Source organism: Fundulus heteroclitus, chromosome 19 (genome assembly GCF_011125445.2).
Source record: "Fundulus heteroclitus isolate FHET01 chromosome 19, MU-UCD_Fhet_4.1, whole genome shotgun sequence".
Classification (NCBI taxonomy): Eukaryota; Metazoa; Chordata; class Actinopteri; order Cyprinodontiformes; family Fundulidae; genus Fundulus; species Fundulus heteroclitus.
In genome coordinates this window covers 19,429,912-19,443,413 of record NC_046379.1, presented here as the reverse complement: position 1 = coordinate 19,443,413, position 13,502 = coordinate 19,429,912, and the positions used below count along the sequence as shown (strand labels likewise).

The 13,502-nt window shown below is 40.8% G+C and overlaps 1 protein-coding gene across 1 annotated transcript in view; it reads right to left on the bottom strand.

The window, feature by feature from the left end:
* Nucleotides 1–2,022: 2,022 nt before the first annotated feature.
* LOC105939053 (tyrosine-protein kinase fyna) overlaps nt 2,023–13,502 on the bottom strand; it is a 33,479-nt gene continuing 21,999 nt past the window's right edge. Inside the window, exons 5-12 of the mRNA XM_012881059.3 lie at nt 13,267–13,370; nt 12,190–12,339; nt 11,936–12,100; nt 9,661–9,840; nt 9,423–9,499; nt 8,321–8,474; nt 5,010–5,141; nt 2,023–3,457 (exon numbers count right to left, since the gene is read on the bottom strand). Coding sequence (XP_012736513.1) covers nt 3,249–3,457; nt 5,010–5,141; nt 8,321–8,474; nt 9,423–9,499; nt 9,661–9,840; nt 11,936–12,100; nt 12,190–12,339; nt 13,267–13,370 — 1,171 coding nt within the window. The 3' untranslated portion in view covers nt 2,023–3,248. The remainder of the gene's footprint in view (nt 3,458–5,009; nt 5,142–8,320; nt 8,475–9,422; nt 9,500–9,660; nt 9,841–11,935; nt 12,101–12,189; nt 12,340–13,266; nt 13,371–13,502) is intronic.

Below are 13,502 nucleotides of genomic sequence, written 5' to 3'. Positions count from 1 at the left end.
CAAACCTTACTAGTTACTGGGTTTGACCCGCTTCTGTCTCCAGAACTGCCTTGCTCCTTCGTTGCAGACTCTACAAGGCATTGAAAACATCCATCTGCTGTAAATTTGTTGACTCTATAATCCATGATCCAATTCTCCTGTTCTACAAAATGTACACCTTTAGATTGAGATCTTCGTTGGAGGCTGCTGGCTCACAGTGAACTCCTTTTCATGCTGAAGAAACCAGAAGTCTCCGATCGTCTTCAAGGATCTGTGCATTCAGAGACGATATTCTGCATCCCTTAAACTACAACAAATGGTTATTTGAGCTGCTGCTGCCTTTCTATCGCTTCAAAAAAGTCTTCCCTGAACTCTGACATCAGCAAGGCTTTTTTCAACCACATAACAGTGGGTATTTTCTTTTTCTGATCATTCTCTGGGAACCTGAGGAATGGTTGTGGAGAACAATCCCAATAGATAATCAGTTGATGAAATACTGGAAACTAGACGGGTCTTTTTTTCTTTTTCTTTGTGGTCTGCAGTGGTTTCCATCTCCCGTGGATACTGTTTCTGCCTAGTGTCTAACTCTGACCTTAGCTGAGATAAGAGAGGTATTCATTGCTTTTAATGCTCTTCTTGGTTGGTTTAGCGAGTCCTGGATGAGTTGTTGATGCACTGCTGAAGTAATTTTAACTGCCCACACATCACCGTCACCAGTTTCCCCCCATTTGTTGATAAAGGCTCTCACTGTGGTCGGCTGGAGCGTCTGTAACCCTTTCCAGACTGATTGATGTGAAACACTTTATTTCTCATTCTTTAATTTCATTAGACGGGATACAACAGGTTACTTTTTTAGGGCTTTTAGCCTACTTTGTGTTGTCAGACTTGATCTATTTAAACGTTTTCTTCATTTCACAGGAGTGATAAAGTGTAGCTTGTGAAGTTGAACTTAGCTTTCCAAAGAAATTGGGTAATCAGTTAATTTGTGATTTTAGGTGTTATTCTTGATAAAAAAAAAAATACACACAGCAGTAATTGAAAATGGAAATATCCTAGATAATTGTGCTACTACATAAAGTGAAAGGCTAACTGAATGAGGAATCTTTCTTTACATTTTATAATTCCCTGATTTTTTTCTTGTTTGACTTATTGTGTAAAGGTTTACGGGAATGCTTACAAAACATATACGTAGTAATTTTACTTCTATTCTGCAAAAAGGAGCTGAAAGAATCACTTGTAAAAAATGGTACAAAGATCCAACAAATCCACTATTCCTGCATTTGAGATTGATTGATGACTTGGTGGACTATCACAATTTGCAAGTTATGTTTATACACAAGATATTACCAGTAAATTTGCAAAAAAGAAGAAAAAAAGGGTTCTAAAAAGGAATAAAATTTTTGAGAGGATAATAATAATAGTAGTAATAATAATAATCAAATCCTAAATTAAGAAGAACTAGTCTGATAGAGTGATGTATTCCTGTTTAAGGAATATATTTCTCTAAACAAATGTATCTAAACAAACTAAATAGAGTGGGTACTTTTTTACTTTTAAGAAAATAATGAAAAATACTTTGCTCTCAAGATATGATGAAATATATCTACTTAGTAAAGGCCTGTATTGTTTTAAAATATCCTATGTTCTTCCCTCATTGCGTGCTTTTTTCAACGAGGTACTCCATGTGTATGGTTGGTTAGCCCGTGTTTATCATGTTTTATTATTAAGATTTGTTTGAGAGAACGGGGAATTATATAAAAAAATATATCCTCTAAGTATTTTTATTCATATTTTGTTTTTCATGGCCATTATCTGTGTCTTATATAAAAAAAAATTGTGTGATGATCTGAAACATGTCAGTGTGACAAAAAAGGAAAAACAGAGGAAATGGGTACACCTGATCATCAGTTTATGTTATTTCCATTTATATAGTGGCCATTCTTCCACTCATGGTGCTTTCTTCACATTAAGTACTCATCAGTCTTAAAGAAGAGTGGTACACTGTTCAAATGTTAGGAGTCAGAACAACTGTAGGAACGGAAATGTAATAATCGAGAGATTGTTTATTTCAAAACCAGTTGTGTACAAGTAACAGACAGACAATAAATAATAGCGAGAGCAAAAAAAAGAAAAACAAAATATTTCGTATGCCCAATAAATTATGAAAAGCGATAGAAAGTGAAAAGTTACGGTTCACTTTACCACCCATGGAAAGCAACATAAATACCCACAGAGATGGCGCCTTGTCCTGGATCACCTCCAGGGACAGGGGTTCACACCTCGTGATTGGAAAATCAAAATGAACATGTAACATATAACACTGGTAGAACATAAAAAAAACATGTTATTTAAAAAGTACACATAATGCAAGGACAACTACTAGTACACATCCTTCATTCTCAGCATGTCAAAGCAAAAAGGGTGAGAGATCTTATACAGCCTGCTGCCAGACGTCAATGCAACACACATCATCAGTATACTAAGCAATCACCTAAACAATGGTTGCAGCTGGAGAGGAAGTCCGGCCCTTTTCAACTACAGAAAGCTAAACTAAAGATTACTTTAAGCCGAGCTAAGACTTGTTGGCTTAAGCCGAAATGCTATGGATGCACTTAGTATCAGCGCCGAGGCCCTACAGCTTGGGCTTGATCGGACGAGTCCATGATGCAGGTTAGTGTTTATATAGCGTGAAGGCATTCCCTTGCGTTATAAGATTACTAAAGATGAAAAGGCAAAAACAGGTTTTATATTACATCTAGGTTCCTTGAGAAGAGAAGCGTTGTTAAATCGGCCTCGTAAAAAAATGCTGCGGGAAAATTTCTGATGCTCCGGTCCGAGATGCCTACGACCGCACTAGCAGTTGTTGTTTTGTGAAACCTTCAGTGGGTGTTGAGTGCCACACACTGCTCCGAGAAAAGCGTTTTTTTTTTTGTACCTTGGATCCAAAATAATAAATCCACAGGCTCCCAAATTATCAAAAGTAATACAAAATTAAACAACAAAAAAAAAAAGTTAAGTAAACAAGCAATTTATATTTACAATACATACAAAGTACACAACTCATGTTGCTTGTTTATGAAAGTTAATTACTTCTGGCCCGCATCGACACCCTTGGCGTTGATGGTCAGTTCACTGCCGTCCATCCCCGTTTCCATGGCGTCAGGAAGAAGTCAGTCAAAAAAAGCTTTTCGAAGATGACAGAAAAGGAGGTGCGTGGCTCCCTCTGGTGGAACGCCCGTGAAATGACATGAGATGAGGGCAGAGGAGCTTCAGAGGTTATCCCCGGGTTGGTACTGAGGCTCAGTGGCTGTGAAGTAGTCCTCCAAAAAGGCTTGCAGATACTCAAAGGTGGGCCTCTCCTCCGGGTCCTTCTTCCAGCACTGCACCATCAGCTCGTGCAGGGAGATGGGGCAGTCCTGCGGGCACGGCATCCGGTAGCCTCGCTCCACCTGCTCCAGCACCTCGCGGTTGTTCATGCCTGGGGGAGAGGAAAGCGGACAGATTCCGTCTCACTGACTTCTCTGAAAGCTCCCAATGGCAATAAGCACCATGATAAACCAACTAGCTCATGATAAACTGCTGGTTCTGTGTTTCGTTTTAAAGCGTCATCATATTCATGTGATTTAATAATGTGGGATTCATAATGATAGCAGGATATATTTTTGTCAGTTCGGTGAGGAATAAAACTAAAGGTATTTTATTAGGATTTAACGTGATAGACCACCATAAAGTGGTGCATAGTGATGAAGTATGAGGAAAAAGGCATGATTTAAGAAAAATTAAATTTGGAAAAAGGTGGTTTGCAGTTATTCAGCTCCTGGGAGAATGTGTCAGTTTTACACATCTAGGGAAATGACATGACATGACATCACCATGGCTCTGGCTGCGAGGTTAGGGCAGCCCTATTGGAAGCTGAATTTCCGCCACACTTTCAAGTATTTTTCACCCTCTAGCAGGGGATGACGTAGGGTTGGACAATAATTCAGTAATGATATATATTGATCGATAGGCGTTTATCGATGATAGAAAAAAAAAGGTCAGTAAAAAGTTCAATAGAATAACAGTTTTCTTTCCTTTTTCATTCTAGCCATGCAGGTTAATACTACAGTCATTACATCCTCCCAACCAATCACAATGCAGACCCAGGAACGCTCCGCCTCCTTCAAAGAGTTCAGAGCACGCGTTCTTTTTCATTTTTTTTAAAACTTGCAGGTTTGGTAAAAAGTTGGTTGAATAAAGGGTTGAGTTTGAAGTCAGTGTTTGTGTGTTCTCCATCTAAAAATAGGTCGCTAGGCAACAGCATAAAATGGTCAGAGATGCACTTAAAATATGTTTTGAATTAGTTGATAATTATCGATATCGATCAATATGATTTATATTTTAACGATAAGGTTTTTTTTTTTATACCGTCCAGCCCTAGGTAGACCGTAAGTTTTGCTCTTCTTCCTGTTCTCTTTCTGCTGTAAAATGCAACAGTCCCTCCTGCAACAAAACACCCCCACACCATAATTTTGCCACTCCTTCACATTTTTCACATGGTGGGTGCTGACGCTTGGGCTATTGTATAGTCTAACTCTGCTTAAAAGTTCTCCACACCTTTATGCATGACCTGTCCGCCGTGTTACTGGTGTTCTTGAACAAAAATTTGAGGCATTGGCAGAACCACCGGATTTATATATAGGTTAATTTCCATTAATGTTAATAATCAGGAGACTTCTGAAGTTACCTGATTGCTCTGGATTTTATTTAGGGCTATCAGAGTAAATGGGGTGTAATACATAATGGATAATGTACGTTACATTTTCCAGATTTGCCTTGGTAAAAATGTTAAACGTCATGTATAATTTGCCCTCCAATTCACAACTCAGCTCTACTTTGTGTTCCTCTGTTGCATAAAATTGCAATAAAATACGTTCTTTGTGGTTGTAAATGTAGTTTTTCCTTGCTAAGACACCAACAATCCTACAGGCAGCATTACAGGAGGAATCACGTGCTTAAAGCTGCGCAGCCTGATTCTGGCTGAGTCTTACCCGGATAGGGCACCCTCCCCTTGGTCACCAGCTCCGTGAGCAGGATGCCGAACGACCACACGTCCGACTTGATGGTGAACTTCCCGTACAGCGCAGCCTCGGGAGCCGTCCACTTAATCGGAAACTTGGCACCTGAAACGGCAGAGATATCTGATTTGTACGGTTTCGCCGGCTGCCGCAACATGTTTTGTTTACTTCGCTTTTGCAGATCCTCTGGAAATACTTCATGATATATTAGGTCAGGCTTCATCTGTGCTTTCACATCATAGCATGTCGGTATGATTCCACTATCTTGTCCCTGTCTCCGTTTGCACTTGGCCCGGGTTAAACGACCAGCCGCTGTAAACCGTTGTCCAATGAGCAGCGGCGCGTGTTGACAGAGCGCCTAATGGAGCCTGGAAGTTCACTCCGTGTAGTTTATGTCCGACTCCTTGAAAAACAAAAAAGCCGAATCAGCCGAACTGTCAGCTGCAAACTCAAGCGGTTAAATGCGCTCTTCGGTCTTAAGTTATGCACTGTTCCTTTGTTTATATTCAGTTGCCCTTCAGCCGTGCTCCGACCACATCCTCCTTGTTTCCAGAGACTTCAACGGAACAAATTCATGCACGTTTACCGTTCCCGTTTTCCAGCTGCAAAACCACCAACCCTTTTTTTTCCCTCTGACTGCAAGTATTTCAAAAGATTGTGCGGATGAGGGACAAGAAGATGTAAAACGTTTGCACAGATCAGACCTGAACGTTGCAACTGCGTCTTGAGATGCCACTTCTTTACATGAACTCTGACTAAACTTGTCCTGCTTCAGGTCAGTTATGAATACCTTTATTTTTCCTATTTGCTTAAATGCCAGAACAATGACCGAGAGAACACTTTAGACAAATAAATAAGAGGTTTATGGAGCTAAGGACAATATAAAATCTGAGTTAAGAGCATCAAAAGGTGATGGCTCCTTTAGTGGCTTCATCTGGGAGAGAAACAGAGCTCAGCTGATGAGCTCTGAGCCAGTTCTCAAGTCTAGAGAACGAAAGAGGGCTCATACAGTTAGTTGTGGTAAAAGCTCAGCCAATAGCTAAGTCTACGAGAGAAAGAGGCTTAAACACTGAAAGACAGGGCCAGACGTATCATCTATAGGAGATGATACATCTACCCCCCCCCTCCTTTGTTTTTTACATTTATTGTTGCAGAGCATAAACAGAACGTACCCATACACCAATTTCTTTACCGCTTAAATTATATAATAAATTATTATTAATAAATAATAATTATTTGGGTTAAATGTTTTGGTTATCCTTCCTCAAGCTTCTCTCAGCAGGAAGCTCGACTAGTGGCCCGTTCCTGCAGGCGGAACTGCTGAAACTGAGTCAGCTTCGTAAGCAGCTTTGCTCTCGTGCACCAGATGAGAGCGAACGTTTCCACGGGACTGGGATGAGCCCTTCGCGATGGCCGCTCCAAAACATCAGCTTTAATCGCCAAACTTGCTTCATGCAACGAGGAGTTTTGACTCTGGTTCCGCTTTGCTCTCACTGAAGACATCGTAGTACAAATACACAAAAGAAGAAAATAGAAACATTTGTCCTTGTAAATATTTGTAAATGCATGTTTCTTCTTCTTCTTAAAAAAAAAAAGCAGGACAATGTTGAACTGTTGCGACTAAGCCTGGTTTGGAACAGGGTGTTCATCAGAGTGACAGCCTGGGGGAAGAAACTGTCTCTGTGGCGGCTGGTTTGTGTATAATAGCGTTCTGTAGCACCGACCTAAAGGTAAGAGCCTAAACAGTTTGTGTCCGGGGTGTGTGGGGTCTGCAGAGAGGTTGGCAGACCTGTTCTTGACCCTAGACCTGTACAGGTCCTGGGTGGAGGAAAGGCCCGCCCCGATCCTCCTCTCTGCAGACCTAACTGTTCGTTACAGTTTGGACCCGTCTTGTTCTGTGGATGAGGCAAACCACACAGTGATGGACGCACACAGGACAGCGTTGAGGATGACCACCAGCTCCTGAGGAAGGCTGCACTGATTGAGTTGCCACAGGTAGTACAGTCTCCTCGGGGCCTTCTACCAAATGCTGTCTATGTGTGTGAGGACCAGCTCACCTTAAAACACGTCCATCTCTGGGACAAGGAACCTAGTCCTGTACAGTCAGACGGCTGGACTTTCCCATTTCATTCATACTTGCATATAAACTTTCAAACGGACGAACGAGGTCCAAAGTTCTCTTCCTGATATCTGATTTCTTTACCTGTTGCCAGTGTTTTTGAGGCGTTGCCTAAAAGTACGTTTGTAGGTGAGCCTCCGTTTAACTCAAATGTTTTAAATTAACCTAATTATTTGAAATCATGGCATCACCATCGTTATCCAAGCCAAGCTGCCTTAAAGGAAGCTGTGGGTAAAATAACGAGCCAGGAGGAGGAGGAGCCTAACGGATGTATGATTTCTTCTAAGCTGCCATAGTTGATTAAGCAAAACTGTAAATTTTTCAAATTTATTTTGAATGAACATACATTGGTCCTGGACCTGATACTGATGTATGTACTACCCTTCTAGTTTTCTGAATTTACTCAGCAAAGTAATTGGCAAATTCATTGCAGGTTCTGCTAGAGTGGAGTTCAGAGGTTACAGACACAGGAGGGTCTGTTAATCTGTGGACCGTGGCTAACAAGGCACCAAAAACATAATAATTTGATCAATTTAATCACCAAAAACATAATTACCAAAAAGGCCAAAAAGGTACAGGGATGCTGCTGAATACAGTTGAATAGCCCTGTTAAATGTTTATATTGTGAAAAACATGTCTTCTATGTGCCAGATTCATGTTTGTTTTCAGACATGGTTTTTTTTATTAAAAAAATAAAATTATTCTTTATTTTTTTTCCCCGGTGGTAAAATCTATTTGTATCACCTGCAAATTGACAGGCAACTAGAAACACATTAAATATAAGCAATTATAATAAAATGTAATAAAAAAATGCACGACTGAATTAAAGGTACGTACTTTCATGAGGGACAATAATACTTATCGTCTCATATTGTCTGTACTGTTTTGCCAAAAAAAAGAAGAAATAAGAAATCATAAATTTCTCTAAACAAGGGCTGAATTGTCCCCTATTTATTAATTTGGCCCTAATTAATCAGGCTAAAGTTAAGTTTAGTCATGTTGTAATTAATCATATTTTTGCTCTTAACCAGAAGTGACCCTGTGCCTTCAGAGAATGTTGCCACAGCACTGAAAAAGTGCTTTTCTTAGTGTCGCCATTGAGTTTGAAAGGTTAGCATTGCGACAACCCAAGTCCCTACACCGCCCTCCGTCCAGCGGGGCCCACCTTGTCTTGCTGTATACTCATTGTCCTCAATGAGCCTGGCCAGACCGAAATCGGCGATCTTGCACACAAGGCCGTCTCCTACAAGGATGTTGGCAGAGCGCAGGTCTCTGTGGATGTAGTTCATCCTCTCAATGTACGCCATTCCTGCGGCCACCTGGGAAAAGGAGCTTTTATTCATTTTTCCATTTGGAACGGCTTGAAGCTGAACAGTTTCAAGGTCAGTCAATGTGTGTTAAGCAAAAGTCTTTTTTTTTCTCTCCAAGTTTCACACATTAATGGATGAGCAACGCAAATCAGCCACAATATTTAAACCACTGACTGAAGGGAATAGCTAAGCTGGAGAACACAGTGCTGTGGCTTTTCTGTGAGTCCTCTAACCAAACGCTTTAGCAGTTTAACACCTACAACAAAAATAAACAACATTTTATTGAACGCAGTTGGGTTCATTCGTTCGGGCTGCTAATTTAAGCAGCAATGCACAGTTTGTAAGCACTGGTGCAAATAAACCCATTTTGTCTGATGGCAACTAAACAAACATGATGCACAGAAATCCTTTCATCTGTTACAGCAGGGACAAATGCATTCTTCAGATATATAGAATACAAGGACAACGTTATGTGCACAGGTTTCTAGCCAGTCCAGCTAGTCAACATAATCTTAGCTAAAATACAAAGTCTGTATCTAAAAGGTTGCCTGTGCAATTTCTTAGTTATCCGGATCGCCGCAATAGCAACAGGCTTAGGAGCCTAGGCAAGGCAAGGCACGGCAAGGCAAGGCAAGGCAAGGCAAGGCAAGGCAAGGCAAGGCAAGGCAAGGCAAGGCAAATTTATTTATATAGCACAATTCAGTACAAAAACAATGCAAAGTGCTTTACATGATTAAAATATAGCACAAATAAAACAGAATAAAAGCAAGTAGAAATAAAGAACATTAAAAAAAAGCCTAGAGAATGGGCTTCCTAGGCTTAAATTTAGGTTTAAGCCTAGGAAGTTAAGTTATTTAAGTTTAAATTAAATAAATCAACACTCCGAGGGGGAATTTTTGAATTAGTTCACCATAATAAAAGCTAAGCACAGTGAAAACTAGATTACAAGCGGCATACCTGGGCTGCCATGTCCACTAAATTTGGAAGTTTGAGGCCTCGTCCTTCCCCGTCTTTGAGGAAATCAAGCAAACTTCCTACAACAAAGGAAGAGATAGAGAGATAGTTATCACCATCGCTTAGACAAAAAAATAATCTGCTGGATTTCACTTCACTCTTACAGAGGTTTCCCATTTATTCTCTGGGTATCTATTTTTCTTCCTTAGAAGAATGACATGAAATGATGAGCCTTCTTTACCTTTGCTCATGTACTCTGTAACGATGTAGATGGGTTCCTCAGACACCACGGCGTAGAGCTGCACCAGTTTATCATGTCTGAGCTTCTTCATGATCTGAGCTTCCTCAAGGAAGGATTCGGGCGACATGGTGCCGGGTTTTAAGGTCTTCACCGCCACCTTCGTGGTGCCGTTCCATGTGCCTGAGGCAATAGATAAAACAAAAGTAAAGCATTGAAGCTGCAGTAGCGTTCCTTTCACATTTCAAATTAGAGCAAGGAGGCAGAGTTTTGGAGGCAGCTTTATAGGAATTAAAATAATGCCCAGTGGTTTGCTACACCTTGTTATGCAAACTTATATAAACTTCAATGATTCGTGACCTGCAAGACCTACAAAATCTTTCAAAAAAAAAAGCTTATCAAAGTTTGTATATACCCAAATAAGATTAGCTTGCTTAATCATTTAATATATAAATTATTTGGACTTTTTAGGATTTGGAACAAAAGTTAACTTAAATTTTCAATTTTGTGACTAGAACGTGTCCTAAATGAGAAAATATCATGAACAAGCATAGGTTTTCATGGCAAATGACAAAAAATATATCTGCTTGTAAAATCTGTACTTTGGAGGTCAAATTTCTCTGCAGATTTTGTATGTAAACACGCAGACAAATGGCTAAAATAACCTTATCTACCGCTCTACAGTTTCTACAGACATTTAAAATGGTTTTCAGTTCTATATTATGGCAGCAATTTAGAGCCAGCAGGAAGGACCATGCGGCTCCACAGCTGCAAGTAGCAAATCGCTGGAAAAGATGACCAACACAAAATCTTGTATAATTGTCAAATAGATAGAAAAGCAGACAAGATTTTCAAATATTTATAAAAAAAAAAAAAAAAAAAATCTGAGAAATGCAGGCTTTTGCATTAAAAGTGAAAAGCTGGAAGAATGATTACAGCTGCATGTTCATGTACAAGTTCCTGCTGGAAGGTGAACTCCAGCCGCAGTCCCAAGTCTTCAGAAGCTTTTAATAGGTTTTCATCCAGATCTGGGCTGTGCTTAGCGCCATCTGACCAGCTTCCCTTTCCCTGCTGAAGAAAACCATGGCCACAGCATGATGCTGCCACCACCATGTCCCAGCAGAGGATGTACTTCCTGCGGCAGCTGAAAAAATTCAACCTGCCAAGGACAATGATGGTGCACTTCTACTCCTCCATCATTGAGTCCATCCTCACCTCCTCCATCACCATCTGGTACGCTGGTGCCACCGCTATGGACAAGGGCAGACTGCAGCGTGTCATCCGGTCTGCAGAGAAGGTGATTGGCTGCAATCTTTCATCTCTCCAGGACCTGTACGCCTCCAGGACTCTGAGGCATTCAGGGAAGAGATTGTGGCTGATCCCTCGCACCCCAGTCACAGACTATTTCAGTCACTTCCCTCTGGCAGGAGGCTGCGGTCCATCAGGACCAAAACCTCACACCACAAGAACAGTTTCTTCCCATCTGCTACCAGCCTTATCAAGAGCCGCCCGTGACACTGGACACTGTCTCTCTCCTTCCCCCGTTCAGGACCTACAAGCTACACCAACGTAGCATCTCCAGACCTTCTGCGTTACATTAACGCACAGTCTACCGTGCATATAGCTCTAGATTCTGTGTGTGTGTACATATATATATATATATATATATATATATATATATATATATATATATATATATATATTTTTTTTTTTTTTTTTTTGTCTGCACAATCAACAGCACGTCAAATTCCTTGTAAGTGCAAACCTACTTGGCGATAAACTTGATTCTGATTTCACAGCGTTGTTTCTGAGGCAATTTCCATTTTAGGCTTTTTTTCCCTGCCTATTACTAAGTTTGTGTAAAAGGAAAGCAGAAAGATGTGAAGAAGTTCAAAGGAGTGCGCATGCTTTGCAATGGCACAGTAAAACGGGCCAGTAAAGTCTACAGCAGATATTAAAGTATCAATTCAATTTAGAAAGAATTGTGGTTAAAGAACATGACTGACATCCTACTGCTTTTATGCTAATGCTAGAATAACTTTCAGACGTTGCTGCTTCTTTATTTTCAAGCTTCTAAATAAATCTACTTTTTTGGAAGAACATTGGACAAGCCATGTTTCCTTGATGTTTTATGGAGCTTAAGTCAAAATCCTCACTGAAAAAATCTCAGTCCAGGCAAAATGGGTGCAGCTTTTTTCAGCAAATTAAAAACAGTTTTCATATGGCCTCCAATTACATACAGCTGTTGTGCAACACAGCTGTCCGAAAAGCTACACACCCATCCAGACTTCTCCGAACTGGCCGTTGCCGAGGCGTTTGATGAGCTGCAGAGACTCCCGCGGGATCTCCCACACGTCTTTGGTTTTGACGGACAGGTCGGTCAGACGAGGCATGCCTTTGTGGCAGGGCACGATCAGTCGACAGCACAGCCCTGCAGCCCTGGCTGGAAACATGGATGGAAACTTGCATGATAAAAATACCCCCAAAAAACATTCGGATAGGTTATTGCACTCTTAAATACGGCAGTCTCACCAGAGTAGTGCTGAACTAGCTGCTGGAGGGTCTCAAACTGGGCCCTGGTGGTGATGTAATAGCCTCCGTTGTCCAGCTTACGAATCTTATAATGCTTGACGTGATCTCCCTTGATGTCATCCCAGTCTTGGATGGAGAGAGAGTACGCCCCTGGACCAGAGACAACACACACGTCAACATAAAGCTGGGCAGATGTGTAAAGAAAACATGGAGCAGAAAACTGATTTCAGTGTTGGTTTGACTGCTTGATTTAAATGGATGCCGGTTCAGGGTCGATACAGTTTTCTCTGTCCTTTATCTTCATTTTGAAATAAGAAAAACTGAAGCTCACTAAAAATTTATGGCGGATATTTCTGCGGTGGGCAGCCTTGAAATACAGAATCTGCAAAAACAAAAAAAAAAACAAAAAAAAAGGAAGGAAGACATTTAAAAACGAAAGGACAACAGTACGGGAGGAAGAAGGCAGGGAGGAGATAAAAAAAACAATGTTGGACAGAAGGATGGAAGAATAGAGATAAAAAAAGAAAGGAATTAGCAAAATGGGAGGAAAGAAAGTGAAAGAGAAAATGGGTAATACACAAGGACAGAACCAAGGAAAGAAAGATATAACGAAGGGGAGATGGGAGGGGAGGAAACAACAGAGGAAACAAAACAAAGGAATAAGGGAACGAGGGGTCCAGGATGACAATGGAGGAAGAAAGAAGAGAGATAAGATGGAAGAAAGGAAGGATACATTGAATAAAGGAAGGAAAGAAGGGTTATAAAGGCAAAAATGGGAGGAGGTATATTAGGAAGGCAGCAAAAGCAGCGAAGAAAGAAAAAAGGAAGGAAAGGCAAAACATTTAGGCAACAGAAAGAAATAAAGTGTTGAAATGCAGATTGTTTTTCATACTCTTGTTTTCGTTTTTCATAAATATCTAGACCTGAAAGATGCTGACATAAAATCCCAGCCTTTTCCAGATAGACCAGATGTCCTGCGTGTTGCTTGTGTTTGAACATGCCTCTGTTTTCTGGCACATCCCTGTCCTAAAGAATTAGAAACGTTCAGTGTGTCAGAACGTCGCCGCTCTGAGGTACCTTTGGTTGTTTCGCTCTCACGGATGAGGAAAGTGCCTCTGGCGTTGCCGCCGGAAAGCAGCTGCCTTTCTGCGTCCTTTCGGCCTAATTTACCAAAATACCAGCTGTGAGAGAGAGAGAGAGAGAGAGAGAGAGAAAAACGCATGAAGGTCTAATATTTGTTCTGATCGTACTTGGGTTACTCTGTTTGCAGTAGGTGTAACGGCGTGTCACGTTAAACAAAAAGACAGAGAGGG